The 23355-nt window shown below is 49.6% G+C and overlaps 8 protein-coding genes across 8 annotated transcripts; 6 read left to right on the top strand and 2 right to left on the bottom strand.

Moving 5' to 3' along the window:
* The first annotated feature begins 288 nt into the window (after window positions 1–288).
* B0J16DRAFT_22459 (P-loop containing nucleoside triphosphate hydrolase protein) lies at window positions 289–1785 on the top strand. The gene is made up of 4 exons (XM_046123016.1): window positions 289–529; window positions 585–663; window positions 717–1505; window positions 1555–1785. Exons 1-4 carry the CDS (start codon window positions 414–416, stop codon window positions 1717–1719), a joined length of 1149 nt encoding a protein of 382 aa, XP_045989212.1. The 5' UTR covers window positions 289–413; the 3' UTR covers window positions 1720–1785.
* B0J16DRAFT_22460 (uncharacterized protein) lies at window positions 1786–3629 on the bottom strand. The gene has a single exon (XM_046123017.1). It carries the CDS (start codon window positions 3399–3401, stop codon window positions 1851–1853), a length of 1551 nt encoding a protein of 516 aa, XP_045989211.1. The 5' UTR covers window positions 3402–3629; the 3' UTR covers window positions 1786–1850.
* Window positions 3630–3826: 197 nt separating this feature from the next.
* B0J16DRAFT_409182 (Sec63 Brl domain-containing protein) lies at window positions 3827–10861 on the top strand. The gene is made up of 2 exons (XM_046133074.1): window positions 3827–10102; window positions 10157–10861. The coding sequence occupies exons 1-2, from the start codon at window positions 4026–4028 to the stop codon at window positions 10692–10694; spliced, it is 6615 nt and encodes a 2204-aa protein (XP_045989210.1). The 5' UTR covers window positions 3827–4025; the 3' UTR covers window positions 10695–10861.
* A 374-nt stretch (window positions 10862–11235) lies between these two features.
* On the top strand, window positions 11236–13687 carry B0J16DRAFT_22436 (uncharacterized protein). The gene is made up of 6 exons (XM_046123015.1): window positions 11236–11631; window positions 11777–12293; window positions 12343–12658; window positions 12715–12915; window positions 12968–13468; window positions 13520–13687. Exons 1-6 carry the CDS (start codon window positions 11472–11474, stop codon window positions 13556–13558), a joined length of 1734 nt encoding a protein of 577 aa, XP_045989209.1. The 5' UTR covers window positions 11236–11471; the 3' UTR covers window positions 13559–13687.
* Window positions 13688–14260: 573 nt separating this feature from the next.
* B0J16DRAFT_22416 (origin recognition complex subunit 3 N-terminus-domain-containing protein) lies at window positions 14261–16820 on the top strand. Its single transcript, XM_046123014.1, has 7 exons — window positions 14261–14365; window positions 14423–14623; window positions 14678–14751; window positions 14810–15044; window positions 15092–15231; window positions 15280–15553; window positions 15605–16820. The coding sequence occupies exons 1-7, from the start codon at window positions 14315–14317 to the stop codon at window positions 16721–16723; spliced, it is 2094 nt and encodes a 697-aa protein (XP_045989208.1). The 5' UTR covers window positions 14261–14314; the 3' UTR covers window positions 16724–16820.
* Window positions 16821–18280: 1460 nt separating this feature from the next.
* On the top strand, window positions 18281–19089 carry B0J16DRAFT_22408 (uncharacterized protein). Its single transcript, XM_046123013.1, has one exon. The coding sequence runs from the start codon at window positions 18371–18373 to the stop codon at window positions 18812–18814; it is 444 nt and encodes a 147-aa protein (XP_045989207.1). The 5' UTR covers window positions 18281–18370; the 3' UTR covers window positions 18815–19089.
* Window positions 19058–20202, bottom strand: B0J16DRAFT_296594 (Sec62/63 complex, subunit Sec66). Its single transcript, XM_046124441.1, has 3 exons — window positions 19956–20202; window positions 19604–19899; window positions 19058–19531 (listed from the first exon to the last, which is right to left on the bottom strand). The coding sequence occupies exons 1-3, from the start codon at window positions 20059–20061 to the stop codon at window positions 19268–19270; spliced, it is 666 nt and encodes a 221-aa protein (XP_045989206.1). The 5' UTR covers window positions 20062–20202; the 3' UTR covers window positions 19058–19267.
* A 531-nt stretch (window positions 20203–20733) lies between these two features.
* Window positions 20734–23268, top strand: B0J16DRAFT_391316 (NPL4 family-domain-containing protein; the record flags this gene model as incomplete). Its single annotated transcript, XM_046131932.1, has 4 exons — window positions 20734–20817; window positions 20877–21001; window positions 21052–22495; window positions 22545–23268. 4 exons carry the CDS (start codon window positions 20734–20736, stop codon window positions 22830–22832), a joined length of 1941 nt encoding a protein of 646 aa, XP_045989205.1. The 3' UTR covers window positions 22833–23268.
* Between the last annotated feature and the right edge of the window lie 87 nt (window positions 23269–23355).

Genomic DNA, 23355 nt, shown 5'->3' with positions numbered 1-23355 from the left:
TGAGTAGGACAGGAAGCGAAGTATGATTTGAATTTAAACCACAAAATGGCTCAAGCAAATATCAAGTGATCATATCATATGGATTCATTGTAGCATCGATGACAGAGAAACCTTCCCTATCATCTAATTCGTGATGGATGTTCTCATGGATGTCTTGATGTCTTGATGTCTTGACAGAAGCCTACCCGGGAGCCGCTAGCTTGGAAGGTGGGGCACATGTCGCTGCTACCTAGCGGTTGCCATTAGAGATGCGCTACGCGTAGCTTGACGCGTTAATTGATTTTCTCGAGCTTCCGCATCAATGCATCTCGGCGATTTAGTGATTACCATACAACGACGTTGAGTTAACGTCCATCACCACCTGCATAGCCGACCACATACACACAGAAACACGAGGCGCATACTAAGCTAAAATGGCGAGCTTTTTCGATCTTAAAGCCAGAAAGGCTGCCGCTGCCGCCAATGGCAACGCCGACCAGAAACAGGACAAGCCTACCAATACTCGAACGCAACCCTGGGTCGAAAAATAGTATGTATTTGCTCAAAACAGAATCCGGAACGCAAAACTCACTGTCTGTCTATAGCCGACCAAAGACCCTCAGCGATGTCACCGCTCAAGATCATACCGTCGACGTACTCCAAAGGACCCTTCAGTCCTCCAACGTGCGATTATCCTACCCCCGAACACCGAGACGCTTCAATACTGATTCTCGTAGCTCCCCCACATGCTATTCTACGGCCCTCCGGGTACAGGAAAAACCTCAACCGTCCTGGCGCTGGCAAAAGAGCTCTACGGTCCCGAAATGATCAAGTCGAGAGTCCTCGAGCTCAACGCCTCCGATGAGCGTGGTATTTCCATCGTCCGAGAAAAGGTCAAGAACTTTGCGCGAATGCAATTGACCAACCCGGCCCCTGGCTACAAAGATAAATACCCTTGCCCTCCGTTCAAGATCATCATCCTCGACGAGGCCGATTCCATGACACAAGATGCCCAGAGTGCACTACGACGAACTATGGAAACGTACAGCAAGATCACACGCTTTTGCTTGATTTGCAACTATGTCACTCGAATCATCGATCCGCTTGCCAGTCGATGCAGCAAGTTCCGATTCAAGAGTCTGGACCAGAGCAATGCCAAGAAGCGACTCGAGGAGATTGCAGAGAAGGAAGGCGTGTCGCTTGAAGACGGCGCCGTTGAGGCTCTCATCAAGTGCAGCGAAGGTGATCTTCGAAAAGCAATTACATACCTACAAAGTGCTGCTCGACTGGTAGGCGCCAGTGCCCCCGACAAGGACGGAGAGGGTGACGAAGCGATGGATGTGGACAAGCAGGCAGTCACTGTTAAGATCGTCGAGGACATTGCCGGTGTCATCCCGGAAAGCACCATCCACGATCTTGTCAGCGCAATACGCCCAAAGAGCTCGGGGTCACCGTATCAGGCTATTTCTGATGTTATCGAGAAGCTGGTTGCAGATGGCTGGAGCGCAGGACAAGTTGTGGGCCAGGTAAGTCGACCACATCCTCTTTAACCAAATATTCGCTTACACGTTGCAGCTCTATCAAACTTTGATATATGATGGCACAATTCCTGATGTGCAGAAGAACAAGATCGTTCTAATCTTTTCAGAGGTTGATAAACGATTAGTAGACGGAGCCGATGAGCATCTTTCAGTTCTCGACCTGTCTGTGAGGATATCAGCCATCATGGCGAAGAAATAAGTTCTTCGACCTCATATGTAGGATTGTATCTCAGCAATGAGGAATGGAGTTGTGGTTAGATATGGATGGGCGTTTAAACTGGTTCTATACTACCAGACATTTATTGTACTTGACATTGTTTTATGGTAGTCCTATACCGCGTCCTCCTGGCCAATTAATCCAAGGTTGCCATGCAAACCAGACCAGGCATCCTTTGGTTGCCCCGCATTGCCCTTTTCCGTGTGCTTCCTCGTCTTACTTGGAGACTTGGGACCTGCTTCCAACCAGACATCATCTTCCGTCGTATCGGCTTGAGCCTCTTCCTCTTTCTCCTCGTCGACCTGGCCCAGAAGATGATCGATCTCTTGCAATGTCTGCATAGAATTTTCCAAGGCAAGCTGACCGCCTTCAATTTGCTCCGCCACGTTCTCAAGGGTTGCGATCTTGGCCGAGTCGGCAGCAAGAACCCAATGTTGAACCTTTCCAGTCAGACCTGACCTTTCACCAGGGGGGAGGAACTCCCCTAAAACAGATCTGCGTCGAGTAGCCGGTGTAGAGGAGTGAGACGAGAGGAATAGGCTTTCTTCTTCCAGATGACCAAGTGATTGACAGTTATCCTTGATTTCCTTGCCAAGAATTGTGTTCACGTGAGCCTTCTGTGTGATCATTGCTCTCTGCTTCTTTGACAGAGCAAGCAGAGTCTCAATGTATGGTGTTAGAAGGTATGTGCTGGATGCAGTTTCTGTTTCCTCTGCTTGGTGCTTGGTTGTGGACGGAGCCAGGACCGGAACTGCTGACGAATCGAACTTTTCGCCAACAGAGGACAGAAGAGATCGCCTATTTGAAAGGTATTTGGCGTATTTCTCCTTTATCGTGCCGAGTTGCTCGTTTATCGTGGCTTGATCCGTAGTTGCTTGAGCATGGCTCTTGGAACCACTCTCCTCACCCCCTTCCTCATCGCCTGATGCTTTGCTCAACTCAGTCTCGATCCAGTTGATCAGTTCATTTCGTGTTGTATTCAGAGCATGTAGTCTGATGCCATTGCTCACTACATCCGGTAAGCCCTGGGCATTGGCTCTGGTCTCGCGAAGTAGTTGCTCCTCCCGCTTCAAAAGAAGCTTTGCTCTCAAGACAGTCTTTTCGAGCTGGGCAACTTGCTCCGTCAAGTCGGTCTTTTTGACGCTTTGTTGTGCAACGAGACTGTTCACTACCTCCTTTGGGACTTTGGGTAGACTCGCAGCGTCGTGGAAAACATCTTCGGGGTCTAGGTATTCAGGTGCAGCAGCTGGCTTCTGCATGAGCGAGTCAAGGTGACCCTGAACAGCCGAAAGACGGCTTTGCTTAGCTTGAAGTTTTAAAAGTGCTAACCGCTCTTCTAGGAGCTCGTTGCTGGACGAAGAGTTTTGGTTTGAAGACGATGAAGCGAGATTTGATTGCGCAGCATCTTCATACTTTCGACGTGCATCAACATTGGCTTTCAAAGCCTCGATGTACTCTCTGTAGAATCCTTTTGAGCTAGGGTCAGGAGTTACGTCGTGAGTTGCATCCGCCAAAGACACAGGTTGCTTGACTGGGCCATCGTGAGAGCATGAGCCTAGATGAAGTGCCAAAACTCGTCGAATGTAATTGACTTGCTCTCGTGGTTTAATAAACGGACCAAGGGTTTTCTGAAACGTTTCAATCGTCTGTGAAGGATTCGTCATTTTGGTTCGTATTTTGGCGGTGAAGTGTTCACTGATTCACGGCCTGTTGCTACGGTCTTATTGGAAAGGAGTAAGTAAATAAACGAACTACATGGGCTGCTTAGACGATATTCGAAGTGTGGCTAGTGTCGGTCGACTTTCAAATTGGCGACGCAAATACAGACAAAGTTCATGACGAAGATGGGAGATTCTGATGAATATCAACTGAGACTTCTTGTTGGAACGGTCTCTTATAGAGTCCAACAATTGCTTGTTAATAGAAACAAGAGCCTGAAGCTCCAGCCACATATCATTTATGCACCCAAACTGCGCCACAAACGCGAGGAAAGCTCTAAATGTCTTTAACCGTATTGGGGCTAGTGCATTATACTCCTAGGCTGCGATCTGAAATTTACGATCGCGACTTGAACTCTCCAATTCAGTGACGACTCCATACAATCTTTCAACGCCTGCGCATCAATTGCAAAACCCCAAGCATCCAGTCAACCGCTATATAATCACCACAGTCGCGGTTGGTGGCAAACTCATGGTCATTTAATAATCTAACGCCCCGGGTTTTTGTCGAGAACATCGACGTTCTCCAACAACAACAACCTTCATATCTACCTAATTAATCTAGCCACCATGTCCGACGCAAATCGCGATGTGTCGCAGTACAAGTACTCGGCCATGTCGAACCTGGTTCTCCAGGCCGACCGTCGTTTCGTCACGAGACGAACCGATGAGACTACTGGTGACCCAGAGTCGCTGGCTGGACGCTTGAGTATTCGAGATATGGGTGCTCGAGTCGCACGCGACGACGCGCCGAAATCAAAGAAGCAGCCTGGCATGCCCGACATCGAGCGAGGTAGTCTAAGAGAAGGCGAAGATATCCTAGCGCGGGAGCAAAAACGACGAAAGGCCGAAGCGCCTCAATCAACAGGAGTCCTCGGCAACAATGATCTTCTCGTGGAAGGCATCACATACCGACCGCGAACCGCTGCGACACAGGCGACTTTCGACTTAATTATCACCATAGTAGCCAACAACCTTGGCGACGTACCACACGAGGTTGTGCGCAGTGCGGCCGATGCTGTTTTGGAGTATTTGAAGGACGATGACTTGAAGGACTTGGATAAGAAGCGAGAAGTCGACGATATTCTTGGCGTGACGTTAAATCCAAAGCAGTTCAACGAGCTTGTGAATCTCGGTAAGAAGATCACAGATTATGATGCCCAGGATGACGACGAGGACGCTGCTATGGGAGGCGCCGACGGCGACGATGCTGAAATAGATGAGCGCCAGGGTGTTGCAGTTGCTTTCGACGAAGACGAGGACGATGAGGAGGGTGGCTTAGTCAATGAGGTCCGTGACGAGTCATCCGACGAGGAAGAGGATGAGGAAGAGAAGGATGAGAATGCTGAGGGCAAGGAAGATGATGCTGTTGCCGATGTCGGTGACGAGATGATTCTCGACTCTGCGCCTTCAGGAGGAAAACAGGACGAAAAAGAGAAGCACAGCGTACCGGCCCGGGATATCGATGCTTTCTGGTTAAGGCGTGAAATTGGAACTCTTTACCCAGATGCCCACGAACAGACCGACAAGACAAGGGCTGCACTTCAAATCCTATCGGGTGAACCTGGCGAGGATGGTGAGGAGAAGTCTCTTGGTGATGTTGAGAACGACCTGATGGACCTGTTCGACTACAATCACCACGAGCTGGTTCGAAAGCTGGTCGAGAACAGGGAAAAGGTCTTCTGGCTCACAAAACTGGCACGGACCGAGACCCCCGAGGAACACGCCGACGTGGAGCGAGAGATGGTTTCAGAAGGACTACAATGGATTCTGGACGAGCTTAAGGGCAAGAGTGTCAACGACGGCAAGAAGGGCAAGATGGACATCAAGATGGATATTGATGTCCCGGCCTCTTTTACAGCCGAAGCACCCAAGACTGAACGCGCCGAAGGCCAACTCGTTGGCGGACTTCAGCCCCGAAAACTCATTAACCTTGATAACTTGGTTTTCGACCAGGGTAACCATCTCATGACAAACCCCAAGGTCCGCCTACCAGAAGGCTCAACAAAGAGGACTTTCAAGGGTTATGAGGAAATTCACATCCCAACACCCAAGAAACGCAACGAACCTGGTGATGTCACGATGCCCATTACTGATATGCCTGAGTGGGCGCGAAACCCCTTCAGCAAGAATCAATCGCTGAACAAGATCCAGTCAAAGTGTTATCCTTCGGCATTCAACGACGACGGAAACATGCTTGTTTGTGCTCCCACTGGTAGTGGAAAGACCAACGTTGGTATGCTCACGATTCTTCGAGAGATTGGAAAGCACCGTAACCCTGAGACTGGCGATATTGACCTTGATGCTTTCAAGATCGTCTGTATCGCTCCTCTAAAGGCTCTTGTCCAGGAACAGGTCGGTAACTTGGGCAACAGACTTGAGCCGTACGGCATCAGGGTTGCTGAGTTGACGGGTGATCGCCAACTCACTAAGCAACAAATCGCCGAGACCCAGATCATCGTTACTACGCCTGAAAAGTGGGATGTCATTACCAGAAAGTCTAATGACCTGACATACACCAATCTTGTACGCCTTATCATCATTGACGAAATCCATCTGCTGCATGATGACCGTGGTCCTGTGCTGGAGAGCATTGTCAGCCGAACTATCCGCAAGACTGAGCAGACTGGCGAGCCAGTCCGAATCCTTGGTCTATCTGCTACCCTCCCTAACTACAAAGATGTTGCAAGCTTCTTGCGAGTTGACACGAACAAGGGCCTCTTCCATTTCGACAGCTCTTACAGACCTTGCCCTCTGCGACAGGAGTTCATTGGTGTCACTGACCGAAAAGCCATTAAGCAGTTGAAGACTATGAACGATGTCTGTTACAACAAGGTCATCGAGCATGTAGGCACAAACCGCAACCAGATGCTTATCTTTGTGCATTCACGAAAGGAGACTGCAAAGACTGCCCGCTACATTCGAGACAAGGCTGTTGAGTCAGACACAATTCACCAAATCCTTCGTCACGATGCTGGTAGCCGCGAGGTCCTCGAAGAAGCATCTTCTCAGGCAACCGACCAGGACTTGAAAGATATTCTTCCTTACGGCTTCGGTATTCACCATGCTGGTATGAGCAGAGTTGACAGGACAGATGTCGAGGACCTCTTCGCCCGTGGTGCTATCCAAGTTTTGGTGTGTACTGCTACACTGGCCTGGGGTGTGAACTTGCCTGCCCACACAGTCATCATCAAGGGAACCCAAGTTTACTCCCCTGAGAAGGGTAGCTGGGTCGAACTAAGCCCCCAGGATGTTCTTCAGATGCTTGGACGTGCCGGTCGACCCCAATATGACACGTATGGTGAAGGTATCATCATCACAACTCAGAGTGAAATGCAGTATTACCTATCGCTTCTGAACCAACAACTTCCAATTGAAAGTCAATTTGTGAGCAAGTTGGTGGATAATCTGAATGCTGAGGTTGTACTTGGAAACGTCAGGACCCGCGACGAGGGTGTCGAATGGCTGGGCTATACATATCTGTTTGTCAGAATGCTTCGCTCCCCTGGTCTTTATCAGGTTGGAGCAGAATATGAGGATGATGAGGCTCTTGAGCAGAAACGAGTTGATCTCATTCATTCAGCAGCTACGGTTCTGCGCAAGTCGAACCTTGTTAAGTATGACGAGAAGACAGGCAAGCTACAATCCACTGAGCTTGGTCGCATCGCTTCTCACTACTATATCACCTTCGGGTCTATGGAGACCTACAACAACCTCATTCAGCCTTCCATTACTACTATCGAGCTCTTCCGCGTCTTTGCTCTCAGTGCTGAGTTCAAGTACATTCCAGTGCGACAGGACGAAAAACTCGAGTTGGCGAAGCTATTAGGTAGAGTGCCAATCCCTGTCAAGGAGAGTATCGAGGAGCCTCATGCCAAGATTAATGTGCTGTTGCAAGCATATATCTCACGCCTCAAGCTTGATGGCTTGGCCTTGATGGCTGACATGGTATACGTCACACAATCGGCTGGCCGTATCCTGCGTGCTATCTTTGAGATTGCCTTGAAGAAGGGCTGGGCATCTGTTGCCAAGACTGCATTGGACCTTTGTAAAATGGCAGAGAAGCGCATGTGGCCTACGATGTCTCCTCTGCGCCAATTTCCCTCTTGCCCTAGAGATGTTGTCCAGAAGGCTGAGAAGATTGATGTGTCTTGGAGCAGCTATTTTGACCTTGATCCCCCACGCATGGGTGAGCTCCTTGGTCTACCCCGAGCTGGCCGAACTGTCTGCGGTCTAGTGTCCAAGTTCCCTCGAGTTGAAGTCCAAGCTCAGGTCCAACCCATGACTAGATCTATGTTGCGTGTTGAGCTCAGCATCACCCCTAACTTTGAATGGGATGATTCTATCCATGGTGCTGCTGAAAGTTTCTGGATCTTGGTCGAGGACTGTGATGGTGAAGATATCCTCTATCACGACACCTTCTTGCTGCGCAAGGAATATGCTGAGTCGGAGCAAAACGAGCATATCGTTGACTTTACAGTTCCTATCACCGACCCAATGCCTCCTAATTATTTCGTCTCGGTTGTTTCCGACCGATGGATGCATGCCGAGACCAGACTTCCTGTTCCTTTCCATAAGCTGATCTTGCCTGAGAAGTTCCCCCCTCACACCGAGCTTCTCGAGCTTCAGCCCCTCCCTGTTGCCGCTCTCAAGGTGCAAGACTACGTCAATCTCTATCCTTCGTGGAAGCAATTCAACAGGATCCAGACACAAACTTTCAACTCGCTCTACAAGACAGACCAGAACGTCTTTATCGGAGCCCCCACAGGCAGTGGCAAGACTGTGTGTGCTGAGTTTGCTCTTCTAAGGCACTGGACCAAGGGGGATGTTGGCCGAGCGGTATACATTGCTCCCTTCCAAGAACTTGTCGACTCTCGTCTCCAAGACTGGCAGAAGAGGCTTGGTTCCCTCAATGGCGGCAAGGAGATTGTAAAGCTTACTGGTGAGACAGCGACCGATCTCAAGCTCTTGGAGAAGGGTGACTTGATCCTGGCGACACCCACCCAGTGGGATGTACTGTCTAGGCAATGGAAGCGACGCAAGAATGTCCAGACCGTGGAGCTTTTCATCGCTGATGAAGTCCACTTACTCGGCGGTGCTCAGGGCTATGTGTACGAGACTATTGTCTCTCGTATGCACTATATCCGTACTCAAACTGAATTGCCCCTACGAATCGTCGCCCTGAGCGTTTCCCTGGCGAACGCCCGAGACATCGGTGAATGGATTGATGCGAAGAAGCATGACATCTATAACTTCAGCCCTCATGTCCGACCAGTACCACTCGAACTTCACCTTCAGTCGTTTACCAACCCTCACTTCCCTTCCCTTATGCTTGCAATGGCCAAACCCACATATTTGGCTATTACACAAATGTCTTCTGACAAGCCCGCTATGATCTTTGTACCCAGCCGCAAACAGACTCGTGCAACTACTCGAGATCTCTTGGCCGCAGCATTCGCCGACGATGACGAGGACCGTTTCCTTCATGCCGAGGTGGAGCAGATGCAACCTCTGCTTGATCGCATTAATGAGGAGGCCCTTGCCGAGGCACTCTCTCACGGTGTTGGCTACTACCACGAAGCTCTCAGCCAGAGCGACAAGCGTATTGTTAAGCATCTTTATGATAATGGTGCTATTCAGGTCCTTGTCGCGTCTCGAGACGTTTGCTGGGAGCTCAACAGCACTGCTCATCTTGTCATTGTCATGGGTACACAATATTTCGAGGGCCGAGAGCACCGATATGTTGACTACCCACTCAGTGAGGTGCTTCACATGTTTGGTAAGGCCCTCCGCCCATCGAAGGATGGTCGTGGCCGTGGTGTCCTCATGCTGCCTCAAGTGAAGCGCGAGTACTACAAGAAGTTCCTCAACGAGGCGCTGCCTGTTGAGTCTCATCTCCACAACTACTTGCACGACGTTTTTGTGACGGAGATCAGCACCAAGATGATCGAGTCCGGTGATGACGCGATCAACTGGACTACCTTTACCTACTTCTACCGAAGACTGCTCGCCAACCCCAGCTACTACAGTCTGACCAGCACAACACACGAGGGCCTGAGCAACTACATGTCCGACTTGGTTGAGACAACTCTGCGCGAGCTTGGCGAGTCTAAGATCATTGACTTCGATGAGGACGACGGATCTGTGGCTCCCCAGAACGCCGCCATGATCGCTGCTTACTACAACATTTCCTACATTACCATGCAGACCTTCCTGCTTTCATTGGGCGCCCGTACAAAGCTCAAAGGTATTATGGAGATTGTTACTTCGGCCACCGAATTCGAGACGATCCAGATCCGACGTCACGAGGATGGTCTGTTGCGACGCATTTACGATCGGGTTCCTGTCAAGATGTCCGAAGCAGTTTACGACTCACCTCACTTCAAGTCTTTCGTTCTACTCCAGGCTCACTTTTCACGCATGCAGCTGCCGATCGACTTGGCGAAGGATCAGGAGGTTCTACTAACCAAGGTTCTGAGCCTCCTTAGCGCCATGGTTGATATTCTATCTTCAGACGGACACCTGAACGCCATGAGCGCCATGGAGATGTCGCAAATGATCGTTCAAGCAATGTGGGACCGTGATAGCCCTCTCAAACAGATTCCTCACTTCTCTCCGGAAGTTGTCAAGGTGGCTAACGAATTTGGGTATGTACCGGGGTGTGATTTACAGATTGAAGCTTCAACTAACAACCACCACAGAATCAAGGACATCTTTGATTTCATGGAGGCCATGAATCCGGACGAGAACGCTGATTACAACAAGCTCGTTAAGCGACTGGGTCTGTCTCAAAACCAATTGGCACAGGCAGCCAACTTCACAAACGATAAATACCCCGATCTTGAGCTTGAGCATGAGGTTCTGGAAGAGGACGAGATTAGAGCTGGTGAACCCGCGTACCTGAACATCAAGATTGCTCGCAACCTGGAGGAGGAAGACGGTGATTATGACTCTACCGTACACGCACCATTCTATCCCTCCAAGAAGATGGAGAATTGGTGGTTGGTTGTTGGTGAAGAGAAGACCAAGAGCCTGTTGGCCATCAAACGAGTGACAATCGGACGGGAGCTGAATGTCCGTCTTGAGTACACGGTGCCATCACCAGGTGAGCATGATCTGAAGCTGTTCCTGATGAGCGACAGCTATGTTGGAGTTGATCAAGAGCGGGAGTTCTCGGTCACGGCGGCCGAAGGTATGGATGTGGACGAGGAGGAGGATTCGGACGAAGACGAGGAGTAAAAGCCCATGGCTTACTCCAACCACCACGGCGATGGCCAGCGACGGCTTTGTACACTACTACATAACTACGAATGCGAATTTAGGGTTTAATATGCGAATTTATCAACTAGGGCGATGACTTGAGTTATAGCATGTGACTGAGATGTGCTCTTTAAGGGGAGTTATGCCGATACAAGCTGAGTTGTGCGGATGTTTGATGGTGCGACACGAGTTATAGAGGCGTGAAAGGTTGATATGGGTGTTCACAACGCCAAACGCGTCTAGTGACTGGCAAGCCTACGACGTGACTTTATCAGGGAGGAAACAGTGAAGATGCTATGAAAATGGGCTAAGAACGCGTCCCCCGTTGGTCTCGTATACCTGGGCGTCGAATCAGCGTTAGCTACGCGCTTGGCCTTTGGTGTCGTGTGTGAGAAGGCAAGAACCTGGGGTTGGGGTCGGATTGCTGATGACGCCGCCTGCCCATATACGCATCACGTGACCGTACATCCTCTGGTGACGTTTGAAAGTGCTTCCCTTGCTCAGGCCCAGCCCGGCAACTCGCACCAGCGTTTTTTCTTTCGTCACCCCCAACACCCCAGCATCTTGACGAAGCGCCTTCCTTCCATCAATTGCGCAACAATTTCATTAACAAACCTTCATCGCGATACGAATCTTGCGCTCCATTGACGCGCGCGATACGCCTTCCGACACGCGTTCGCCTATCTTTTGCAAGCTGGAATTACATCCCTAGGTGCTGCGTACAGTCACCAGCGAAATATCATTACTATTTGCATAATGGCCGATCAGGTTGCAGAGAAGCCCGAGGTTGAGGCTCCTGCCACCGACGCGCAGGAAGCTCCTGCTACTGAGAAAACTGTGGAGCCGTCATCAAACGGAGACGACGCCGTGAAGGCCGATGGCGAAGCAAACAAGGAGGAGACAAAGGCCGCTGAGGGTAAGTCATGTTCACGGTATATCTGGCATCTATTGCGCAGCTGGCCGCATTGCTCTTCAAATCGCGCCCTGATCTCTCGCGTGCATCATGGCACGGGCGCGTTCTTCCCTTCGTCAGACTCATGCTGACCACATTGCGCAACCAGAAAACAAGGAAGCCGGAAGCTCAGAGAAGCCCGCCGAAAACACAGGCGCGACCGAAGCCTCAAAGACCGCTGACGAGAGTGCCGACGTTGAAATGAAGGACGCGACCGAGACCCCGGCTGCCGGGGAGACCAAGACAGAAAACTCGGCCCCATCAGTTGACGGCGAGACAGCGACTGAAAATGCCGCCACTGAGACTCCCTCGTCAAAGGGCAAGAATAATCGACGCAAGTCGACTGGTGGCAACACCCGCAAGAGTCTGAGCAAGAAGGCCTCCAAGGCGCGTCTTGTCACGCATCTGGATGCCAAGCCAGGAGACCACTTCTTAGTCAAGCTTAAGGGATTCCCCGCTTGGCCCGCCATCATTTGCGATGAATCAATGCTGCCTCAAGCTCTGGTTGATAGCCGTCCGGTAGCTGCAGCACGGCCTGATGGCACCTACACAGAGGCCTATGCCGATGGTGGCAAACGTGTCAACGATAGAACATTTCCTGTCATGTATCTCCACACAAACGAATTGTAAGTTTCTCCCCATTCGGGTAACAGACTCTCTCTGACTCGACTACAGTGGCTGGGTGCCCAATAGTCTCCTGACAGAACTCACGCCTGAGAAGGCTCTGGAAACCATCACTGAGAAGATGCGCAAGGATCTCAAAGAGGCTTTCACACGCGCATCCGAACACAATGATCTCGATACCTATAAGGATATGCTCAAGCAATTCCAAGACGAACTGATTGCTAAGCAGCAAGCTGCCGCAACACCCAAGAAATCTAAGAAGGGCAAGGCCAAGGCCTCCGACGAAGATGTCGATATGGAGGACATCGATGATACCACAGCGGAGAAGTCAAAGTCGAAGAAGCGCAAGGCTGAGGATGACGTGAGCGTGAGCACGACCCCCGCATGTCTGCCTGGAATCAAGATGCTAACTACGAATCTTAGACACCACAAAAGACCGATTCGGTTAAGAAGCCAAAGATTAAGCTCAACACCTCGACGCCCAAGGCTGCCAACGGCACTCCCAAGACCAAAGAAGATTCTGCGGCCAAAACTAAAGTCAAGGTCAAGAAGTCTGCTGATAAGAAGACTGAGAGTAGCAAGAAGGCTAAGATGACCCCTGAAGAGCGACGACACCACAAGGAGGTAAGCGCATTTTATCGCCCGATAGTATTAAACAGTGCTAATAGTGAAGCAGAAAGAGGTCCTCTACCTACGCCACAAGCTTCAGCGAGGTCTCCTCACCAGGGATCAACAACCCCAGGAGTCAGAGATGGAGCAAATGTCTGAATACGTTACTATGTTGGAGAATTTGAAGGACTTGGAGGTGTCTATCATCCGCGGGACCAAGATCAACAAGGTTCTTAAGGCCATGCTCAAGCTGGAGTCAATTCCACGGGAGGAGGAATTCCACTTCAAGGACCGTTCGCAAGTTCTTTTGGACAAGTGGAATAAGCTCCTGACTGCCGAGCCCACAGCGCCTGCTGCCGAGTCCACCAACGGTGTGAACGGCAAGTCGGAAGCTAAGCCGGAAGATAAGAACGACGACAGTGGCAAGAAGACCAGCGAAGAGCCCAAGTCGGATACCCCAAAGGCTTCTGAGCCCAAGGCTGAGAAGCCTGATGAGGCCGATAAGTCGGAAGAGGAGAAGATCGAGGAGACACCACAAGCCTCGGCTTCTGAGGAGAAGAAGGACGATGTAAGTGATGACTTTGACACATGAATATGAAGCTAGCTAACAGAGATAAAGACTGCCGCCCCCCCTGAGCCTGTTGAAACCGCAGCTTAGGATAATTAAGGTCTCGTGCGGCTCATGGTGGTTTAGAACAAATTCTTTCACGGCGTCAAGGTTATGGTCTACCAATTCTGGTATTTTCCGTCTCTTTTTTTACCTTTTCTTACGGGTTTATCTTTTCAACTGTGGTAAAAGTGACTTCATCGCGTCTTTTCGCTATCTGTATGAATATCTGCCAAGTCGGTGGCAGAGTCCGCCGCGACTCACCGGAGTCGTAATAAGCCCGGCAGGAATGGGGGCAGGAAACATCTTTCAGGGGGTGTACAAACGGGGAAAACTGAGGATGCTGAGACTCGGAGACTCGTCTTTTATAGGTTTTCTTGAACCAAAGGACAGGAAGAGCTCAATCCAGGTCATTTGGTACAGGAACGGACAGGGAAGGGGTGTGAAGCTCGAGGATGATATAGTTTTGAGAGGAGGCGTATGAAACGTGGATATGGCGAACAACAGCATACAGATGATGAATGGGCAAAGAACTAGATGTACTGGAGGATGAAATTTACATATTCAAGAAATGGCCGTACGTGATTGCCTTTTCTAATTGTTCTAATGGAACTACATATTCGTTGGTATGTGTACATGGGAGAGTGAGAGTAGCCAGATATTAGCGGTCGTTAGGATACAGTGCGAATTACAGTGTCACTAGACGCGCCTACCGTCTGAAAACGCGTTGACCTTCAACATCAACCCGAGCTTGATGAACTTCATCTCCAGAATACTGTCATTCTTTTTGTTGTGAAGGATTCAATCATGGCACGCGAAGAAGCTAAACAAGAAGCCTATAGCCAAGAGGATCACCAGGTGACAGATAACTCTGCTCCGATATTCATTGACCGTTTTCGCTAATGCAACAGACAGGTCGCCTATATTTTTGACCCTGAAGACGATGGGACACAGAAGAAGTCTACTAAGCGCAGAAGAGTATCAAAACAAGCCCAGACATCTGAAGACTCATCGCCTTTTGTGCCTTTGCTCAACGGTGCCGAGAAGCATGAGTTTGTCCAGCTAAGGGAGTCCCTATTTCAGGAGAGCTGGACAAAGGTTGATGAACGCATTGAGGTGGGTGAATGAGATTCATATTCATACCCAAGAAACGACTCTCACACAAACCAGGGAATTCTTAAAAACTCAAACCTCGAAACTCTGCACGATGTCAGCGATTTTGTTAAAGATGCAGTAACAGACTCGTAAGAGCCCATCCCCAGAAACCATTTCGCTTGCAGGCAACCCCTAATTCTCGTACAGTGGGGATAGGATCCCTTCAGCTTTCATCATTACCGGACCCAACATTGCTTCACAGGACCTTCTCTTTCAACAACTATCAGAGACACTTCAACAAACAACACCAAGCAAGTTTGTTGGCCTGAGGTCTTCCGAGGCATTAACTCTCAAGGCAGCGTTGAAGAAGATCATTCGGGATGTCACAGCCAAGGCTTCTGACGATGAAGACGATGATCTCCAAGTTGGAGACGGTCGTGAGGTAAGTCGCCTTGCTTGGTATGTAGTTCTCATGCTCATGCGTTACAGGGCCGAAGGTATCTTGACTATGATCTTGAAGCACTGCACGCATTCATCAAATTTCAGAACTGCGAGCATGTTTTTGTCGCATTTCAAGACAGTGAAGGTTTTGACAGCAGTCTGTTGTCCGAATTGATCATTCTCTTCAAGTATGTTATCCATTCTAGAAGCCACCTCTAGCCTACTAACTGTTGAAGCTCATGGCGCCCACGTATCCCCTTTACTTTGCTCTTTGGTATCGCCACATCAGTCGAGCTCCTCCAAGCCAGGTTGCTTAAGGCTGCATGCCAGCAGATCTATGGAGCACAGTTCGACGTTATCCAAACCTCGGCCATTCTTGAGACCGTCTTCAAAGCAGCCGTGGCAGCGTCAGATGCCCCTGTATTGGTGGGAACGTCGCTTCTTTATAGCATGCTAGATCGTCAACATAACCAAGTCTCAGGTATCCAGACCTTTGCAATGTCATTAAAGGTACGTTCTGCAGAATTGAAACAAGCAGAAAACTTTTACTAAGAGCAACAGTACGCTTATATGTGTCACTTCTACGCAAACCCTCTCAGTGTTCTTTCGCATGCCCCATCTTTCCAAGCAGAGCACATCGAAGCAATTCGACACACAGACTCTTTCAAAGAAACTGTGGAAAGGGCTGTGGAAACCGGGGTCTTGGATAACGTGCAGTATGCCAAAGATTTGCTCGAAGACAACGAATTCCTGGCTTTGCAAGTTCAAAATAGCCTCACTGAACGCCAAGAGCGTATCGAAGACTTCCTGCGAGCGTTGCTCATTGTCAAGGAGGCAGAAGCACAAGATATCGAGTTTTCCAAAGCTTATGTTGATGCTTTGGAGGATGGTGTTTCAATAACAGATAACTCAAGGGCTATCGAATCGGTACGACGTATGGATGTCAATGAGCTGCTGGCTCTACTTGGCAAGATGGTAGCAATCCTGCGAGATGGAGACGTTGACCTGCTACTCGGCCCAGCAACCAAACAAACAGATGTTGATTTCCGGAATGCGCTATTAAAACAACTCGCAAACCTGGAGCCGCTGCATTCAAAAGCACAAAAGCAGGGCATCACTCTGCGAAGTAAGTACAGTGGCCAGGGCAAAGTTGCGCGAACCACTGTTATTGCACAAAGAGTTCAACTGAGCCACGATTCAGCAGCACTTACAGATGAGGACAAGCAACTTACTCAGATCATTGACGATGTTACTGCGTTACTTGTTAAGCACGTCCAGGCTTTGAGGCCCGGTTCCCTTTTGTCGTCGGAAAGCTGGCTGTACGATTCTCGGGCCCCATCGCGGGATGTGTTTGTGCCTCGACCGAGGGCCGTCCTAGAGCGTGGCCTTACAAGACCGCACGACTACCTGTCCTGCTCATGCTGCAAACCAGGTGACGGAGAGGTCCCCGCAACGTTGCCGGCCACTGCACTCTTATATCGTCTATACACGGAGACAGGAAGTCTGATTAATGTGGCAGATCTATGGACTGCATTTTCTGCGCTGGTCGGCGACGAGGAGACTGACGAACGCAAATCGCTGGTCATGTTCTACCGTGCTCTGGCTGAGCTGAGGGCTTTGGGATTTGTCAAAGCAAGCAAAAAGAAAGCGGATCATATTGCCAAGCTGAAGTGGCTCTAAGCATGTTTGCATTTGCAATTGGCCGACAGAGTTTGCAAAAAGAGAGACATGGCGATAAAGAGTGAGCACTTGGAGACTGCAACCGCACATAAAGGTGGTCCTTTGTGGACTCTTTTAGGAGGGGGAGGGACGGAATTAATGATGTCTTAGGAGCAGGTTTTTCTGGGTTTGTGTTTTGTATGTATGTAACTAACTAACTAATGAAGACCGAGGTCGAGTTAATGGCCACGGAAGAAGAAAGTGTCGTCAGTCTAAGACACCAGGTGGCTGGGAGGGTTGCAATTGGAGACATTTGGAGCACAGCCAGCGCAGCAGAATGCAAGACATGCAGGAATAAAAAAGAATTAGACACCGGGAGCGGAGCGAACTGCATAGAACAAAGCATCATGTGAGTGTACTAAATTGAATACGTTGTCTACCTTGCTGTAGTCTGTAGATATGTTATGTCATGTATTTTCTTTATCATCATGGTCTTAGAATGGAGTAAGAATCTTTGGGAACAGAGAACAAAAGAATGAATAATTGGATAAAAGGCGGTAAACTAGATTTATTTTGAACACATCATTGTTCGTTCTTGTTCCGAGACATCGCTTTGAGTCATGACCACCAGTCACATTCCACGCCATCATTTGTTGGTGTTTTCTTGCTTCAATGAACCAAGCGCCTCCAGACCAACCCAATTGCGTCTGGTTCTGATGGGTTAAGCTAGTTAGTTAGCAGCAGTTCTTTAGGTTCAAATGCAATACAGTTGGTTCTCTGCAGTATTTCCCTCTGTCTCAGTCTCAGTCTTAGTCTCAAGGCCACTAATAAACCCCGAGTCTTACCTGGAGCCGGGTCCGTCTGAGCTGGCAGGAAGCTTTTCATTAGTCTAGTTCCCATCCAAGAAGTCGATCAAAGTGTGGCAGCCAGAGACTAGACTCATGAGCTCAAAGCGGTTCCAGGTTCAGGTCTGAGCTGTCAAAGCCCGCTTTGCCCAGAACAGCTGCTGGGGTGTGCGTGAGTTTTTGTTTCCAAAAAGAGAAACAGAACAGAACAAGAACGACTTCGGTTGGTGTTGGTCACAAAGACGGTTCGGCTGGCTGTTCGCGATCCTAGCTTCTCATGTCACTCCCTCTCTAAGTCTTAAGAGGGCGGGGTTTCGCTCATAAGACTAAGACTAAGAGCAATAGCATCCAGTATCTTTTTTTCTATCTATCTATCTATCTAACTAACTACAAGACTTCTCTTTCTATTTCTTCTCTTCTATTTCCTTTTCTCTCTTCATCTCTCTACACTTTTGCCTTGATCAGCCCTCTTGATTCTCGCCTCAGTTCTATTCCAAGCCCTGCGGAAAGTCCGAGATACAGAATACCAGTGTAGGATTCGACTACAAAACTCAAAACTCCAGCCTGTGCTGTCATTCACTGCGGAGAAGACCGCTGTCGATAGCCACCCAGCCGAGGCCAATTCACCATCACCAGTCATCATTGATTGACCGTCAATCAAACTCAAAAACTATTCCTATTCAGAAGTGTCAATCTTGGGGGGCAACAAGAGACCGGAACTCTTGATCTACAAAAAGAAAGCTTGAAGCTGCGAAGCTCAATTCAACCCTATTATACTATCCTATCCTCTACCAACCTCTCCAGCAACAGCCAATCCGCCACTATGATGCGAGGCGAGATTCCTTCAAGGCATCGCCAGGCTTTTGCCCAACGACGATTGGCCAAGAACCCAAACCTCCAAAGAAAGCTGGAGCAGATGGCTCTACCACTGGCACCTCTAGTTCAGCTCACTACAGGCGCTGTCCACCCATCATTTCCCACTACCGTCCTCAACTTCTGGCTGCTCACCGATGAGCAGCTCGAGTCTCTCGCTCACTTCTACCACCAGAGGACGCCCAGCCCGTGGACAAACCAATACCCATGCCCAGTCACATGGCGATCCGATCTGCCTCTCGAGGAGAAACGACGCAAGATGGGAAAGTTCATTGGCCTTCGAGGTTGCGAATCACCAATCTTGCTTAAGACGGAAGAGGAGATCTTGGCAGAAGCACGCAGAGCCAGACTCGCGGCCGAGGAGGACCTTTGGAGGCGAAAGCACTTTTCCTGATTGCATCAAGCGAGGGATAGCCGGCGTTGGTATGGTTAATTGAGGGTTAATAATCTGTATTTGTCAGTGGTTTACAGGAGTTTTGCATATGGTTTTGTCGTCTTTTCTTTTCTTTTCTTTTCGTTTGCATCTAGGGGGTCGCATTGTTAGACATGGCCAACTAGCCAGCGCACATCATTGCATTTTCATTGGAGTACAGAGATAGGTGAAAGACAACCGATATATCAATAGAGAAGAAGCCCATGCTACTATTTTCAAAAACACCTTCAACGCCGATCGATGTTGGTACCCCTCTCTTCGTCCCGATGCGCACAGAGTGTGCGCCTTGCCACTAACGTAAGTGATGTGTGGTATACTATACAAACCCAAACTGGGGAAACAGGTTCGTACTCGTGTGTATATAAAAGACGTCTCCTTTCTTGCGATCCGTCATTGAGGAGAATCTGCCTTTGCTTAATCTTCGGCGGTCTGCTTCGAAGGGCTGTCAATCATAACAGCATCCTCCTCACTGGTAGCCTTGGCAGAAGAGCTCTGCTCAGAGTCAAGCTCCTTCATAAACTCTGTCTGAATCTGTCCACGGCGCTTCTCCCACCATTGCTTCTCTGACTCGGCTTGGGCAAGAATCTCCTCAAGTGAGCTGCGCATAGCAGCGTTGGCGGTCATCTCGTGGGCAGACTGGAAGATGGACTGACCCCAGTTGGGGGCAAGAGCGTTGGCCTGTATGGTGTCAGTAAAATGTACATAACATCAAATCTAAGCGCATGCGCCAGAACGGGCGAGCGGATATACCTCTGTAACAACATCTCTCAACTCCTCCTCCATCTCCTTCTCAGCGCGCTGGAAACGCTGCCACAAGTCATCGCCCACACTGCCTCGCGCCAACAGAGAACCACAAGCTTGCTTGGCTGACTTGATCTGGATCAGACGGCGGATATCCTCGACGGCGCGGCGCAACAGGGCAGCGCGGAGGACGCTCTCGGGAACCTTGGGTCCCTTTTCGGTGCCGTCTTCGAGGTGCAGCAGGGAGAGGTAGACGTTGCGCTGGAGATGGGGGCCGAACCATGGAGCCAGGTTGGCGCTCTCGGCTGTTTCAAGAGTTAATGCCCATTCAATTTGTTTCCAAGGTTTGTCAGGGACATACCAGCTTGTCGTTTTCGGTAAATCGTCGAGAATGTCATGAGTGCGCTGCCGAGAACGATAACATAGGCAAAGGGAAGGGCAAGGCCCTTCCAATCGATGTCGAGCATGATGAAAAGTGGTTATGAAAGAAAAAAACACAATTTGTCCGTGTGCTGTAATTAAAACGAGTGTCAAGAAAGAAGTCGAGCCGGCCGTAGACTGAGGGATGTGGGATGGTCAATCGACAAGAATACAGATTGCAGATTAAGGTACGGATACAGTAATAGTAATACAGCTAAAGTGGTAAGTGGTGGTGGTGTGGCGCATTATTCAACTTTAGGCCAGATAACGTTTCTGCTTTGTCTTATGTGGCTGTTGAATCGTGGCTGTGTGCTATGGGCCCCTGGATCTGACTGCCGTGCGACGTCACTGAAGGATTAGATAAGCTCCTTCTCCACTCACAGTGTAGGCAGGTAGGCATCGCTGGATGACGCTGTGCTTTCACTGAAGTGAGCAGTGTTAAGTTAGGTAAGGTACGTACCCGCACAGACTCGAGCTTCAGGTACCTCTAGCACTTTCTTCTTCGATGCTATTGCTTCATTGAGTTCCAACTTGACATACTATTAGGCTTTTCTACTTCTATAAGCCTTCCGTCTTCACGATTTCTTCTGAAGAACTTGTCGTTTACGTCTTTTACAGCATAAACATCGTCTGCAAAAGCGACAAAGAGCACGCCGACAACCCCCACCAAAGACCGTATATCGCCAGCAGCAAGTCAAGTCTTAAGAACAGCGCCCGCCATGTTGCTGCGTCTCCGGGGCCCCGACGGTATGGCCCGTCTGACCGTCGAGCCTACAGCTACCTTTGGAGATTTGGGAAAGCAGGTTAGTTGTGCTCCATGCTCAACTTGTCCCTTGTCCCCGCTGACGTTGGCCATCTCTAGCTACTTGATCAACTTCCCAAGACTGTCGATCCCACGACCATAGCTCTATCCAACGCACCAAATGGAGGTGACTCGAAGCGACTGGGCGACATCATCAACTTCAAAGTTGGTCAGATCGGCCTCAAGTCAGTCTACACTCATGAGGTCTTCACCGTCAAGAAAGCTAACGTCACAGGCACGGCGACCTCATCTTTCTCACCTACCAACATACTGGAGCCGCCAACGGTGAAGCTCTCGAGACATCCAACACTTCCGCCAGGCTCAACGGAAAGCCAGTGCTACCAACCGAGGACCTGCCTATTAACCCCAAGCCCGAGAGGATCTCTAGACCATGGGAGGTGGTTCGTCAATCCGCTCTGGACGATCGATTAGACCGACAAGATGGCAAAATTCCTCGAGGAATCGATCGCATGTGTCGCCATGGCCCCAAGGGCATGTGTGACTATTGTCAACCTCTCGACCCCTTCGACCCCGGCTACCTAGCAGAAAAGAAGATCAAGTACTTGTCCTTCCATTCCTACCTACGAAAGATCAATGCCGCAACAAACAAGCCCGAACTCGGAGCTTCATATATTCCTCCCCTGGTCGAGCCTTATTATCGAGTTAGGCATGAATGCCCTTCCGGTCACCCCCCATGGCCTGAGGGTATCTGCACAAAGTGTCAGCCCAGTGCCATCACTCTGCAGCCCCAACAATTCCGAATGGTTGACCACGTCGAGTTTTCTTCGCCTTCTATCATTGATACTTTTATTGATACCTGGCGAAAGACTGGATCTCAGCGTCTGGGTTACCTTTACGGAAAGTATGTCGAGTATACTGAAGTTCCTCTCGGTGTTAAGGCTATTGTCGAGGCCATCTACGAGCCTCCTCAGGTTGATGAGATTGACGGCATCACCATGAATGCATGGGAGTCCCAGAAGGAGATCGACAAGGTAGCCAAGCAGTGTGGTCTGGAACCGGTGGGTGTCATTTGGACTGATCTGCTCGATGCTGGCAATGGAGATGGTTCCGTGGTTTGCAAGCGTCATGCTGATTCTTACTTCCTATCCTCTCTTGAAATCTGCTTTTCTTCAAGATTGCAGGCTCAGTATCCCAAGGCTTCCAAGTGGAGCGACACTGGCAGTTTTGGCTCCAACTTTGTAACATGCATCATCACTGGTAACGAAGATGGTGAAATTTCCATCTCGTCTTACCAGATGTCCAACGAGTCAGTCGAGATGGTTCGTGCAGACATTGTCGAGCCATCTGCTGATCCCAATGTTATGCTCGTACGAGACGAGGAGGAAGATGATGGCTCAGTCAGCCGCACGCGATATATCCCCGAAGTCTTCTACCGAAGAGTCAACGAGTACGGCGCTAATGTCCAAGAGAACGCAAAGCCATCCTTCCCTGTCGAATATCTGTTTGTTACACTAACTCACGGTTTCCCTGCCGACCCTAAGCCTATGTTCACCCAGCAAGGCTTCCCCATCGAGAATCGGGAATACGTGGGAGAGAGCCAAGAGCATTCTGCTCTGTCCAAGTTTATTAAGCAGTCACCTAGTCAAAAGCCTACTGGGCAAGAAGTGTCTAACTTCCATCTTCTCTGCTTCATTCAGCAGATGGGTGTCCTCTCCAAGGTGCGCCCGTCGATCTCAATACAATAGAATCTACTGACATGCCATACAGGACGAAGAAGCCTTGCTCTGCCGTGTAGCAAGCCAACACGATCTTTCTGATACATTCCAGCTGCGTTCTACCGAGGGCTGGCAGACCCTACAGGCTATCCTTCAATCGACTGGTGAGAGAATCCCCAAGCGTCAGCGGGAGGACGATGGTGTTTCCTCGCCCTCCTCATCCTCTTCCTCTTCTTATAAAGATCCCACTCGCGACTCGGGTGAACCCCTTGCTAAGCGATTTGCTGCCTTCAGGCTAAACGAACGCATGACCAAATCCGCCAATCCGACGCCGCCCTAGTCAATAAGAGGTATTGGGTAAAAGGGGATGGGAGTTTGGGATTGGAATTGAGATTAAACAGAGGTCTAGATTCGCCGGAAATGCCGAAAAGTTGCGAGGCTCGATTTTTTGTTACATATTTTACCTTCCATCAGCTGGAAGACGATATTGCATTTGTAGCTGGGGTGGCGTTTGGGAAAGGACTCACTGATAACAGGATCGGAGCACAAGGCAACATTCATGGGTAGCATTACCAAAGTGTGTGAGCGTGTTTTGGTGTGTGATAGGCAGTGAGTGCGATTTATTGTCGTCAAATAGCGTCTGTTGAGAGCATCGACTTCTTAAGATCACGTAGAATCAACTTTTTAAACGAATCTCATCTTCACATACAGTTTATGACCTACCTGGACAGGTCAACCTTGATGTCGAGATGCTAGCCAGTCACTAATACATACAACTCATACTGAGTACAAATAATAGCAAGGGCTATTGGTTTCTTATAAATCGGCCTTGTTTGATATTGGGATTTCGTCTATTATTATAA

The sequence above is a fragment of the Fusarium flagelliforme genome, assembly GCF_020744385.1.
Source record: "Fusarium flagelliforme strain FIESC 12 MPI-CAGE-AA-0113 chromosome Unknown B0J16scaffold_1, whole genome shotgun sequence".
Lineage (NCBI taxonomy): Eukaryota > Fungi > Ascomycota > Sordariomycetes > Hypocreales > Nectriaceae > Fusarium > Fusarium flagelliforme.
Note: the sequence above shows the minus strand (reverse complement) of the source record. Positions and strands in the feature narration are given on the sequence as shown.